Raw genomic sequence first — 13,306 nt, 5'->3', positions numbered from 1 at the left:
TTTAGCAGCTAAAGAGAAAGACATGTCCCTCAGGAAGAGGTGGAGACCAAAAACAGAGCTGAAAGAGAGAGAAGACCGGACTGTTGTTCATCAGGAGACACAAACATGACTCACGTCATCACGTTGCTGCTGTTTGCTGAGTGCAACACATCAGGTGACTGTGTGTGATCAGCAGGTCTGGATATGTTTTGTTCAGTCTTTGGTTCTGCTGCCCCCAAGTGGACAAACAAATCAGTGCAGGTTGAAAGAAGCTTCAGCTTAAACGAACATTTGAGCCGAAGCCGACTCATCTGCTTTAGCTGGACCTGATTCTCATCCTGGATCCATCCACTGACCCGGATCCACCGTTCAGAACCGGTTCATTTGGTTCTTTGGTGCCAGAACGCAGCTGAAAGCGCCGACACTGATCCACAATCAGCCCAACTCTGCTGCAGCCTGCAGGTTCAGTGAGCCAGAGGACATGATATCTGTCACTATAAATAGCACAGCACAGTGTTTGTAGTTTTAAAGGACTACAAAGACCACCAGCACAGCCTGGACGTCCTCCACGGTGATGGTGTCCTTTAAAGAATGTGGAGGAAGACGTGAGCCTGTTGGTGCAGAGAGGTGGAGGGACGGAGCAGAGAGCTCGGGCAGCAGTCCCTCCTTCAGCCTCCTCGTCTGCTCCAGGGTTTTATTCAGGATGTCTGACGGTGACCCGGCAGGACCCAGACTGGTGTCGGTGGACTTTGAGATCTTCGGTCATGTTCAGGGTCTGTATCATTAGCCCTCCTCGCTCTTCTTCTTCTCCTCCTCCTCGGCTCTGCCGTGTGAGCCGAGGCTGTAAACTGACCCTCTGCTGCTTAATTTAGCTCTGCTGCTCTTTCTCCTCCTGCAGCCTCGCGACACATTAATCTGAATTTAGCCGAGCTGTTCGCTTCACTCGTTTTCCACAGAAATGCAGACAGACGTGACTAAAGAGCTTCAGAAACCTGCTGTTTTCATGAAGAGCTGCTGCTTTCTGGTTCTTATGTTAACACATTTTCTCTTTTCTGCCTTTTGACAGGAGTCTGTTTCAGAATGGTGAGTTTCTCTGTGACCTCCTGACGTCTCTCTTTACCACCAAATCCACATTTCAGTTCAGCAGCAAGCTCTAACGACCTGCACACCAAACACTTAAGAGAACGCTGCGATGCCTTCACGTGAGGCTCTTTGTTGTGTTTCCCTTAAAAACTGGGATGTTTCAATAAGATGAAGCCATAATCACAATAGACGATCATTTATTTTCTATCGATTCACTCATTGATTGATGGACTGATCGTTTCAGATGTGCTTGTAGAACATTTCCCTCTGAGGTGTGGAGTTGTTTGAATTTTTTGTTCTGGATGTCCCCTGCCACTGTTTTTAATGTTTGACTGCTATGAATTATGGGTAGATTAGCAGAAAGGCCTCAGGTGGCATCAAGAGAACCATCGAGGTCTTTCGGTGTCAGAGTGGGACAGACCTGAGACCAGGGGGGACATCAGAACAGGACCTGAGCTCGTCAGACCTCGTCAGCCCAGCTGACCATCAGCCTGACCCTCCCAGCTGAGAAGCTCTGGGCCCCCGGTGGTTTGAGCCACTGAACCACGTTCACTGTCCGGACCTGCCTCTCTGACCTCGTTTAGTCTCGTTGTGATGAGAAAACTTTTTGGTACTCGTTGAATATTAACCCCGTGTTTCCTGCAGTACACAGAGAAGGAGGGTCTGCGGCTCGGCCTGGTGGGCTGGGTGAAGAACACCTACGGCGGGACGGTGGTGGGACAGGTCCAGGGTCCGGCTGACATGGTGGAGGAGATGTGAGTGAACACACCGTCACACCACGAGAACAGAAAACACTTCAGTGCCACGACGCCGTGTCTGATTTTATTATCTTAGATTTCTCTTTAACAGTTTAAAAGCATCTGTGCACATTTGAAAAAACTCACAGCCTGCTGGTTTATTTATTTAAGACGTGTGAACGAGTTTATGTGGACCTGAAGAACACTGAATCAAAATACCTGCAGTGACAAACAGGAGAAACGTGCAGATTCCTGAAAAACGCTGCAGTCTGATCATCACTTCCAGTGGTGTGTTTTACCCTCCAGCCACCAGATGGCGCTCTTTACCTTCTTTACCTCGATGCTTTCCCTTCTGCTTGAAGTTCAAGTGTGATTTTTGGCCTTTTTCCAGTCAGTCCAAACACTGGAGCAGAAAAACCGTGAATGACCTGATCAGAGACGGGTTCCTGAACACATCACCGTGGACTCCTCTGATAGGCTCACAGACTGACTGTTAATGACCAATAATCAATCATGACACTGAGGCTCAGTTTGCTCTGTCCTCTCTGACCGCTGGGTGTGGTGTGCTTTCACCTCCTGGCAGCACCAGGCGGGTGGAGTTTACTCAGCGTCCTTCTGCTTTCTATCAGCTCAGTTTAGTTTCTGGATCAGGCGATCGATCAATTCTGTGTTTTGACTGTTGATAACTTTTGGATCAGGACCCAATGACGAGATCAAGGAACAGCTTTGTGTTTGGTTTGAATCGCGAATTAATCATCTTTGACCCGGCTGTGACTTTTATACACAGATTTCTAACACACGCGCACACACACACACACACACACACACACACACACACACACACACACACACACACACACACACACACACACTCTACTATTTCCGTCCATTCTATCGAGGGTCTTTTCCGTGTCAACACACTCACCCTCATGTCCTTCCCGTCGACTCCACTTTCACCACGACCTCACTTCCTGTTGAGCCTGGGAAACAGGAAGGGGAGAGGGAAAGAATGGGTGGAGGTAAGGAGGAGACGAGGAGGAGAGAAAGAGAGAGAGAGAGAGAGAGAGAGAGAGAGAGAGAGAGAGAGAGAGAGAGAGAGAGAGAGCGAGCAGGTGGTGGGAGGTGAGCGAGTGGGCGGTTTCCTCTTTTTCCTCTAAGAGAAAAAAATTCCCAGAAAGCCGAGCAGCTTGAAACATGAAAAAAAAAAGAAGGACGAAGGAAAAGAGAGAGAGACTGATGGAAAGATGCTGAAAATTTGGAGAGGAAACGAGGATGGAGAGAGAGAGAAGAGATGTCTGGTGTTCACATGAGTTGGATGAATGGATGAAACATGATGGAAACAGTGTGAACAGCAGCATTTGTCACCTGTTCAAAGGCCTGTGATGTCACCTGCTGTCACCTGCTGATGGGGGTCAGGTCAGAAAACACTGGTGGTTTTGGACTTGTTGCTCTCCTTTATCGGCTCTTTGAGACGTGGTTTTCATGAGTTATTCACAGCTAAAAAACAACAGGACTGAGTTTGTGACAAGCAGAAATCTGCTTTTTAGAGTCAGGGGCTGCAGAATGTGAGCGAGGGTCCTCACAAGTCTGCAAAGAGAGCGTGTGTGTGGATCACAGGGATCAGTGTGTTGTTTTAGAGGAAAACGGCAGCAGATTACAAAGCAGCAAACATCCAGCTGCTGGAGACTTAACACTAAGCTGTGTGTGTGTGTGTGTGTGTGTGTGTGTGTGTGTGTGTGTGTGTGTGTGTGTGTGTGTGTGTGTGTGTACAGTAGAGTAGTAGGTCACAGCAGATCAGTCGACAGTCGATGGAGTTTGTTTGTTTTTTGCCAAAAAAGAAAAAGTAGGACAGCTCGTCTCTCTTTCACAAACTCTCTCTTCCTCTCCCTCTCTCTCTCTATCTCTCTCTCTCTCTCTCTCTCTCTCTCTCTCTTCCTCTCCCTCTCTCTCTCTTCCTCTCTTCCTCTCTCTCTCTCTCTCTCTCTCTCCTGTCTTTCTCTTGCTCGCTCGCTCGCTCAGTCTGGCTGAGCTTCAGTCGGTGCTGCTTCATGGACGTGACCCTGATCTGCTGAAATCTCCTCTAATCTACACACACACACACACACACACACACACACACACACACACACACACACACACACACACACACACACACACACACAGAATCATCAGATAGTCATAAAAGCACGGCGAGTCTTTGTGTTCGGACTCTCAGGGTTAAATTTAGCTGCAGGAATGTTGATATTTTCCCATCATGCTCCTGGTCGTTCAGACTCTGCTTGACCACGACGGGCTGGTTGTGATCTTTGTCCCACGAGCGGCCATGATGATGTCCGTCCAGCGATCGCTGAGGCTGCTTCCACAAACACAGACTGTGTGTTAATCTGCCAGCAGAGAGACGTCTGATTCATCTGAATCTTAATCAAACTCAGATTAAAGAGTCAGAGCGATACGACGTAATCACAGCTGTCTGAACTTCTTCTTCTCTTGTGCGTCCTCCACAGGAAGGTGTGGTTGAGTAAAGAAGGAAGTCCGAGCAGTCGGATCACTAGAGCCTCCTTCAGCAACCAGAGGAGCATCGACAAGCTGGAGCTGTCCGGCTTCAAGACCCGCTTCTGACCAGCGAATCAAACGACCCCGCAGAGCTCCTCTTCCCTCCCCAGCGCAGAAACCTGAGAGCTGCTTCTAGTGTTCACGTCTGACTGTCGTGACTTAGATGTCCTGTGAATGAAGACCGAGCGGCAGACTGAGCTGGAGTGTTTGAGCAGTGAAGCCTGAGCTCACTTGCTGTTGGTGGGTAAGATTTTATTCACAATGAAAGACAAACCTGCTGCAGTGAATCCTTCTGTCCCCCGACAGAGAGACGAAGACGAGACGATCTGTCCCCGTCACAGCCGGTTCACACTGTCCTCTCATTTACACTTGATTTACATGGCTCCTCTCACACCAGCTTTACGATAAAAAATGACACGCACCAAGTGGTTTACTTGAAAAGGACGTAGAATAAAAATGGATAAAGGATGAATTTAACAGCAAATACAGTGAAGTTAAAACTGGAGTGCATGAAAAGTGTAAAATCAGTCAAAGCTCGTGAAGTGTTGAAGTGAAGAGATCAGTTTTTAGCTTTCAGCTGCTTCCTGACGTCTGCAGGGTCTTTGTTCCAGAGCTTTCTGGAGGTCAGGTCGGGTGAGCTTGAAATAAAGGCATGAATCAGCTTTTCAGCATCTTCCTGCTTGATAAATGTTCATATTTTAGCTTTTTCAAAGATGAAGTTTTCGTCACCTTGTTGAACCTGAATCTTAGATCTGAATCAGTAACTCTGAGCCACAGAAAGGAGGATTTCTGCTGCCTGTCCAATGAGCGAATATGTGTTAATGCTATGATGAGATATGTTAAAGTGCTTGAATGTTGTTCTAAAAACAAACAAACAAACAAACATTCCCCGTCTGAACGATGCTTTTCTTCACTGTGATGTTCCTTCACTTTGTGCTTTGACTGTTTCTGCCGCTGCGTGTCTGTGTGATGTGAACAAACGCACCCCGGCGTTGTTGTCATTACATAACGGTGAGTCACGTGACCTGATCACCTGTCGTCTGATCCAATTAAATCACAGCGCCAGAATCCCTGATCGGCTGCCACGGCGACGACAACAAAAGCCCTGACGCAGCAGGAACAGAGCTCCTGTTTACTGCAGTGTGTGTGTGTGCGTGTGTGTGTGCATTTAAACTCACATTCAGCAGAAAATGTGAAGTAAAGAAACTAAAACTGATTCTTTGAAAATCTAGTTTTGTCACAAAACACCTGGTTTTCAGAGGAGCAGGTTGTGTGTGTGTGTGTGTGTGTGTGTGTGTGTGTGTGTGTGTGTGTGTGTGTGTGTGTGTGTGTGTGTGTGTGTGTGTGTGTGTGTGTGCGTACGTACGTACGCTCTCAGGGACCAGCTCTCCATGGATACACTGTTAGAAGTGGACGCTTTGTCGTGATGCCAACTCATCCCAAGACATTACTCATACACACACACACACACACACACACACACACACACACACACACACACACACACACACACACACACACAATCAGGACAAGAGGAGGTGTTAGATGCTTGTGTGTGTGTGTTTGAGGAGGATCTTGATGTAATAACATTCATACAGTAACACACACACACACACACACACACACACACACACACACACACACACACACACACACACACACACACAGCTGAAGCACAAGGTGGACAGACTGTTGACCCTTCATCTCCTGTCATGACGGCCAATCACAGCTCAGGTACAGACGAACATACCTGAGCAATGCAAATTTCCTCGTTGTTCTTTACTGACGTTCTCTCCTTGACGTTCAGTTAAAGTTTCTCATGCAGAGGATGAACCCACCTGGTGCAGGAGGCCTGATGACGTCACGTGGGCCTACCTGTCCAGGTGAGCTGCTCTGACCCTGTCGGCCCGGAGTTCACCCGTAAAAAACCTTTTCAACAGGAAGTGTCTGGAAGCTAAAACCACCTTTCTGTGCCAGAGATCGCCACAGGCCTGATCTGAAACCGCCTTTTCCCAGCCTGCTGTCTGTCCATGAACGCCTCACACCTCCAGCAGCACTTCTCACACTTTCTCTTCTGTTTGCTGCAGAATCTGCTGCAAATATCTCAGCAAACACTAATAACAGAGCACCCCCCCCCCCACGCTCACAGCGGTGCCATGAGAGAGAGACCTCAGAGCGAATGAAAGAAAGGCAGCGAGCCCACCCACACTCTCCAATCACTGTGGAAGAGCTGGAAAAAATCCACCGGCCTCGACCTCTCCTTCCTCCTCCTCCTCCTCTTCCTCCGCCTCTTCCTCTCCCAGCAACCGGCTTGGCATCCCGTGGTGGTCGCCATGGAAACGCCCCCCAGCCTGGAAGTGTTTGTGGGTTGATGCCTTCTCCAGTCCTCTCCTCCTCTTCCTCTCCTCTGTCCATCTATTTTCTCTCTGAATATCTGCCCGGCACTTTAACTGCCCACACAGTTAGTCTTATTCATCACATTACGCACACACACATGCACACACACACACACACACACACACACACACCTGAGTGGGTGCTGACAGCCAGCTGTTACCAGGCAACACGTTGAAGTTGAGTCCAACTCCGCCGTGAGAGAAAAGCTGCCATTTAACACAAACAGCAGCTTTTGTTCTGCTCTGTTCACGTTTGGTGGATTTTATGTGTGATAGGTGAAATGAGCTCAGTGAAAACACTGTAACAGCCTGTCAGACAGAGGCAACACATTCCTTCAGCGTCAGCCGTGTCCTCTGTCATGTTTTGTAGATGAAAAGTCCACAGAGGCTGAAAAAAAGGAAGTCTAAAGTGTTCATGCATGTTCAGATTCATGAGTACCAGAAGTGCTGCAGAGTGCGAGCGTCCCACAGGCGGAACAGGTCATCAAAATTTAAGAAGCAGCACAATCAAATCCACCGTGATCTCATTTTAAAACTGTTTTCAGACTAAATAGAAACCTGATTCATTAAAAATCTCACACAAATCACCGTCTGAAGTCTGAAAACTGCCTCCTTCAGGCCTCAATGTTCATTAAAGACCTAAAAATACTGCAGATCTGGCTCATTTTAGAGTTACACTTTGTGGTTTCGGCCTCATGGTGGCGCTGGAGATAAGACGAGGCTCCATCTCCGTGAACATTCGCTGTGTTTGAGGGCTTTCTGCCTCTCAGGCGTCCTGACAGAACCTAAAAAAAGCAGCAGGTTGAAAAGACGCAGCTCTGCTCTCAGGCAGCTGCTGCATGATGGGAATTACCTCCACGACCTTCGACCTTCTCCTCACCCTCCTCTGCCTCAAAACAAGTATGGCTGCGGTCTGCTGGACATTTCTACACGGTGTCTGGTATCTGAGTGATAATCCTCTGCACACACACACACACACACACGCATACACTGGCCTAGCTGTGTGTGTGTGTGTGTGTGTGTGTGTGTGTGTGTGTGTGTGTGTGTGTGTGTGTGTGTGTGTGTGTGTGTGTGTGTGTGTGTGTGTGTCATCAATGGACCAAAAAGTCCTTCAAGGCCAGATCACATTCTGCCAGCATGCACACACACACACACACACACACACACACACACACACACACACACACACACACACACACACACACACACAGCATGGTTGGATGTCCTTCAGACCCTGAATGCATCGTTCTCAGTGTTTGTGTGTTGATCATGACGTGACAGCAGGACATCACAATGTCCAGGCCTCTCGTCTCATCAAAGTCTTTTCAGAGCTCTGAGCTTCACGTGGTTCGTCTTTCAGCAGCATTTCAGTTTCAGTCACATCTTTATAGTTCTAATGATGATCTTTATATATAAGAAGTGAGTGATGACACATCTCTAAAATACATTTCAGACAGTTTACACACTGAAAACTTCCAGTCTTAACCTCAGACGTCCTCTGACCTGTAAATCACCGGGTCAGTGCTCCAGGGTTGCTCCTGCCGATCGGTCTCCGTCCTTCTCCCTGCGTCAACACGAGGTGACTGAAGCAAAGCGATGCTGAGACGCACAAATGGAGCTCATGTGTGGTGATTCATCAGAGTAGGAGGTTTTTAAAGATGAGTGCAGGAGGGAGCTGCAGGGATTCTGCTGTCTGCTGGACTGGGAGGATGTGGTGGCGTGAAGGTGGAGATAAGAGCAGGGTCAGCATTAAATTTCCCTGCACACGCACGGCCTGATGGGAAATGTGTCTGGATCGCCAACAGCATGACCAGATGAGTGTTTGCTGTCATCACGTCAAAGAGTCGCTGAGGAGTCAAAGCTTTATTCTTATTTTTCTGACAGTTGGTGGTTTTTATTCATTTTCATCGTGTTTGATCACATTCATCCCCAACTTTTCACAGTCAGGCCTGTTTGGCATCGTTCAGTCTCTGCAGACTCTCACCCATCCTCCCCATCCTCCTCCTCCTCTCCCTCCTCCTCCCTGCTGGCTGAATCTCCGCCTCACTCAGATTTAAGGAGTTGGAAGCGCTTCATATTTATTCCAGTGCAGCTTTGAGGGGTGGAGATATTCAGGTGGTTCAGATGGACCATAAAAATGCATCGTCACACAGCAAACAGAAACATCAAGTTAAATTTTATTTTTCCACTGATGGTGCAAACAGTTTACTGGCTTTCTGACCCTACAGGCTCCCGTAGATCAAACATAATCTCTAATATAGGAAACCTGCACACTGGGTTAAATTAAAGGATGAACCAGCAGAGACAGTTTCTGTACTGCAGAACACAGTTTTTAATCCCTGTTCCAGAGTGATGAAAACATGAATTATACACATACTCAATGTGAATTAACCTCAAATTTAATAAAAAAAACTAGCAAAGAAATACATGCAAATACATGTAAACAAATGTTTAAAAATTGATTGAAAAAAATATCAATAAAGCCATCGAACAGATGGCAGAAAGAAGTTTGGATGATGAATTTATTCATAATTGATTATTTAAGTCATTTATCAATTATTTAATTCCACTGTGCGTCTTATTCATGAGCCACATGACACACCTTGGTGTGGCCTTGTGATTGATGATAAAGTTTATCTGATTTTTGAAAGACATTAATAAAATATTCGCATACAGCTACAATGTTTCTGTTTACACTGTTTATATACTGGTTATTCTGTTTTGCACTATTTATTCTGTTGTTTACATTCTGTTTATCTATTTATTCTCTATTGCACTCATTATTATTTAGCTCTTGTTTCTTTCTTTCTTTTTTTTTTTAGTTATATAGACTATATTTTTAATTTTTAAACTGCCCCACAATTCCATCTCTGTTGTAATCCGGAAGCCAAGCAACGACATTTCATCGCCAAAATCTCACTGCTGTGTTTGTTTGTGCAATGACAATAAAGGAATTCCAGAGATTATACTGAATCAATCAGCTTCAATACAAAACTCTGCACATGGGATCAATAACTCAGCAGCTGTCATTGATGAAGAGCAGAGGCTGAAAAACTTCCTTTGATAATCAATATCATCAATAATTCAGCTCAGTCTTCTTTAAAAAGCAGATTCAGTCACTTTCTTTCTGCTCAGTCGGGCTGCGCTCCAGCTGTTAGACGGGTCCTGTCGTTGTAGCACGTGAGCTAGCTGGCAGGCTAATTCAGTCCAAACAACTGATTTTACTGACTTCTTTATTTCGTGGCTCTGATCTGCGCTACAGTTCAAGTACACTGTCCCACAGCAGTACTGTGAGTACTTTTACTCAAGTCCAAGTACAATTTTGGATTTTATGCCACTTTATACTTCTACTGGAACTGAAATGTACCTTTTACTGTGCTACATTTATTTGATAATTAATGAATTAATTAATGAAACAAAACAAATGAACAAACAAGTTGTGATGTTTCTGATTTCTTTATTTACTTTATTGATCTCTGTATGAACACTGAATCTTCACTGATCAGGTCATTGATCATCATGAATGAAGTGATTGCCTTCTGTTTGCTTGTGTTGTTTCTCCTCCAGGCTGAGTGGAGCGCAGCAGCGCCGCCCCGCCGGCACAGCGCGGTGTATGAACGGAGCGCACCGGGCGCTGCAGTCCGGGCCGCGCTGAGGCGGAGCGGGGCGGGGGGAGCAGAGGAGGATTGGTGGATTTCAGGACTCTGCTCCTGCGTTGTTTTTGCTCCGAGCTCTCAGCAGTCCGTCCGTCCGTCCTTCACTCCGAGCGGGACTCCACTGCGCTTTTGTCGGCCCTCAGGTGAGTGCGAACCCGGGCCGAGCCGAGCCGGTCCGGGTCGTTTATCCTGCTGCTGTTTCATTTCTCACGGATTTGTGTCTGTGTCCGTGGCTGGGGAAGCATCCACATCCACGACGGCTGTGGTCGTGGCGTGTGTCCTCACTCTGATGCGCTGTCTCGGGTTAGGAGCCTCCTTTCCCGGGTTAATTCAGCAGACCTGCCGGTAAACCCGCGCAGTCCGCTTTGTGGTGCAGCAGCGGCGCGATGGCGCACAGAGAAGCCGGACTGCGAGCTCTCTCCCCGGCTGTGTGTCTCTGCTTTCCCCGCTTTGCATCGTGTTGTTGAACTTGTGTGTGTGTGTGTGTGTGTGTGTGTGTGTGTGTGTGTGTGTGTGTGTGTGTGTGTGTGTGTGTGTGTGTGTTGCCTTCAGTGCGTCAGAGCTGCTGCTTGTTGTTCAGGTGAACTCTGCAGTTTCTCCTCTCAAAGGCTCAGAGTTTCACTGATGGAGGGATTTCTGTCTGATCTCCATGATGAAGATGAGGATGAGGGTGGTGCAGGCGTGGTCGCCTCTGCTGACCTCAGCCCCAGAGTAAACACTCTGGAATATTCTCATTATACTTCTCTAGTATTCCTGCAGAGACTGCAGTACTTTGTGTGCTTCATGGTGTATCTGTACTTTCATGGTGTATTTGTACTCTCATGGTGTACTTGTACTCTGTCAAACTGCGTGTGAGCTGTGTTCCAGTGGTTTTCTTCTTGTCGTTTGAAGCAGTCGGTCACAGGAGGAGACTCCTCCTGTGGCTGTAAATGGAGGTGTTACTGTGATCTTGTGGTACTTGCTGGTGGTTGCACCTCCTGCAGGAGCAGCTGGTGGTTCTCCTGCAGGAGCAGCTGGTGGTTGCACCTCCTGCAGGAGCAGCTGGTGGTTCTCCTGCAGCTCTGGACGTGTTTTAAGGTCACTGGAGTTGCGTTGGAGCGTATCGCTGCTGATTCGAGGCGTTTTTTGCGCAGACAGTTTCAAATCCTGTAGAGCAATTATGTAATCAGATACAGGCTGGACTGCTGCTTTCTCCTCCTCCCTCCCCCTCTCCATTTCTCCCCCTCTCCTCTCCCATTTCCTCCTCCTCTTCCTCTCTCTTCGTCATCTGTTTTCTTTCCACCCTCTTTTCTCCTCTTCTCTGTTTTCAGCCTTCCTTAATTTTCTCTCTTTCTTCCTCCTCCACACTCCTCTCTCCTTTCTCCTCTACTGTATCTCCTCTTTGTCTTCTTTCTCACCTCATATCATCTCCCCGTCTCCCCTCTCTGTTTTCGCCCTCACCTCCCCCTCCCCCTCCTCCTCCACCCCTCTGTTGGTGTCTTTGATGCAGTGACTGGAGACATTTGGCCACTTGTTGACTGGAGCCTTTAAAGCGTCACAGTTTGGTGTCGAGTCGTTCAGCTGCTGCTGCTTTAAATGTAAATCTGCGTTGAGGAAGAAACTTAAGGAATGTTTACAGCAGAGTTTCATGGCCTGCCCCCACAGGGAGGTCAAAGGTCAGGAGGCGAAGGTCCCTCAGTTGACTTCAGGTCTTTGTTTTGACTTTAAGATCTTCTGTTTGGGAGCATGAATCTCATAAAGCTAGCTGGGAATCGTAGCTTGAACTTTCTTCTGCAGTTTGAAAAGGATAAAGCTGCAGATTTCAAAGTGAAACCGTGTGCCATCATTACCCACAATGCATCTTGATCGCCTACAGTTCACTGGGAGGCTCTGCTGTGTTATGCTAGTAGCGGCTAACGTGGCTATGAGCAGCAGCTCCAGTGGAGGTGAACAATCGGTGCAGCTCAGCTGCGAGAAGCTTGTTTTCCTACAGACTTTTCTCCATTGAACACATCACAGCAGAGCGGATCAAAGCAGCTCGAACGTTTTGCTTTTGAACGCGACTGAATTCATTAATGTTCATCAAACATGGCCGAACGTTCAGACTTTTCTGCACATTTGAACTTTCCATGAGACGTTTGCTGACGCAGTCGGAGCTTCAGGGCTTCTGTTCATGTTTATAGGCTCTTTAAACGAAATGGAGCGAAGCCAGAAGTAGAAGGAGAGAGTGGGACCCAGAGGGTTTATGGGAAATGTGGTTTTAATTTGGAGTAACTCTTAAAACCCTTTTCAGGGCCGTTTCCTCTGACTTTAGGTGTTTTTGGCCTCCAGTTAGTCATTTCTTGAAGGTGTTGAGTCACATTGTCCGTCAGCAGGTTTGAATCTTCGGCTCGTAAACGATCTGCAGGGAACACGAACGCAATCAGACTCTTCCTCCGCTCCTCTGAAACCTCGGCGGCGGCGGCGGCGGCGATGATGCTGATTTGGCTCGGCCAGCCGGCGTGATGCAGAGGGAGATTTGAGCCGTAAATCATCGTCTGTGCTGCAGCGTCACAAACAGTCCTGAGCTCCTCTTCATCACTTTACCGGCAGGCTCGTGTTCAGCTGCTCGTTTCTGCAGACTGGAGAGTCGAAGTAAAGACGAAGAGCTGAGTCCAGCGATGGAGGTTTAGAGCTCTTAATGGACGGTTATCGATCGAGCGCTGAGCTTCATTGATGACTGACAGCTGCTCAGACTGATCGTGTTGATTGATTCTGTGATTTAAATCCGATTTCACAGTTTTCTGTTGTTCTCGTTCAGCTGCTTCTGTTCAGACAAAACATCTGGCAACTTTTTATTTTATTTCTGTCTTCGTCTTCGTCCTCGCAGCCATTCTGTTCCACCTGTAAACACACCTGTGTGTGTGTGTGTGTGTGTGTGTGT

General features: G+C 47.5%; 2 protein-coding genes across 2 annotated transcripts in view; both read left to right on the top strand.

The window, feature by feature from the left end:
• Nucleotides 1-614: 614 nt before the first annotated feature.
• LOC139341441 (acylphosphatase-2-like) lies at nucleotides 615-5,214 on the top strand. Its single transcript, XM_070977985.1, has 4 exons — nucleotides 615-752; nucleotides 1,046-1,062; nucleotides 1,708-1,817; nucleotides 4,304-5,214. The coding sequence occupies exons 1-4, from the start codon at nucleotides 683-685 to the stop codon at nucleotides 4,416-4,418; spliced, it is 312 nt and encodes a 103-aa protein (XP_070834086.1). The 5' UTR covers nucleotides 615-682; the 3' UTR covers nucleotides 4,419-5,214.
• A 5,211-nt stretch (nucleotides 5,215-10,425) lies between these two features.
• LOC139341670 (spectrin beta chain, non-erythrocytic 1) overlaps nucleotides 10,426-13,306 on the top strand; it is a 92,302-nt gene continuing 89,421 nt past the window's right edge. The window contains exon 1 of the mRNA XM_070978295.1: nucleotides 10,426-10,547. The gene's annotated coding sequence lies outside the window, so the exon portion shown is untranslated. The remainder of the gene's footprint in view (nucleotides 10,548-13,306) is intronic.

Source organism: Chaetodon trifascialis, chromosome 13 (genome assembly GCF_039877785.1).
Source record: "Chaetodon trifascialis isolate fChaTrf1 chromosome 13, fChaTrf1.hap1, whole genome shotgun sequence".
NCBI classification, from domain to species: Eukaryota; Metazoa; Chordata; class Actinopteri; order Chaetodontiformes; family Chaetodontidae; genus Chaetodon; species Chaetodon trifascialis.
The sequence above is the reverse complement of the archived record's forward strand: the minus strand, read 5'-3'. Positions and strand labels throughout refer to the sequence as shown.

What these genes read in the sequence shown, in the direction of transcription:
- LOC139341441 (XM_070977985.1), top strand. Translation starts at nt 683, where the DNA reads ATGTCTGACGGTGACCCGGCAGGACCCAGACTGGTGTCGGTGGACTTT. An exon ending in GCTGACATGGTGGAGGAGAT is followed by an intron (nt 1,818 to 4,303) that starts GTGAGTGAACAC and finishes CGTCCTCCACAG; the next exon opens with GAAGGTGTGGTTGAGTAAAG.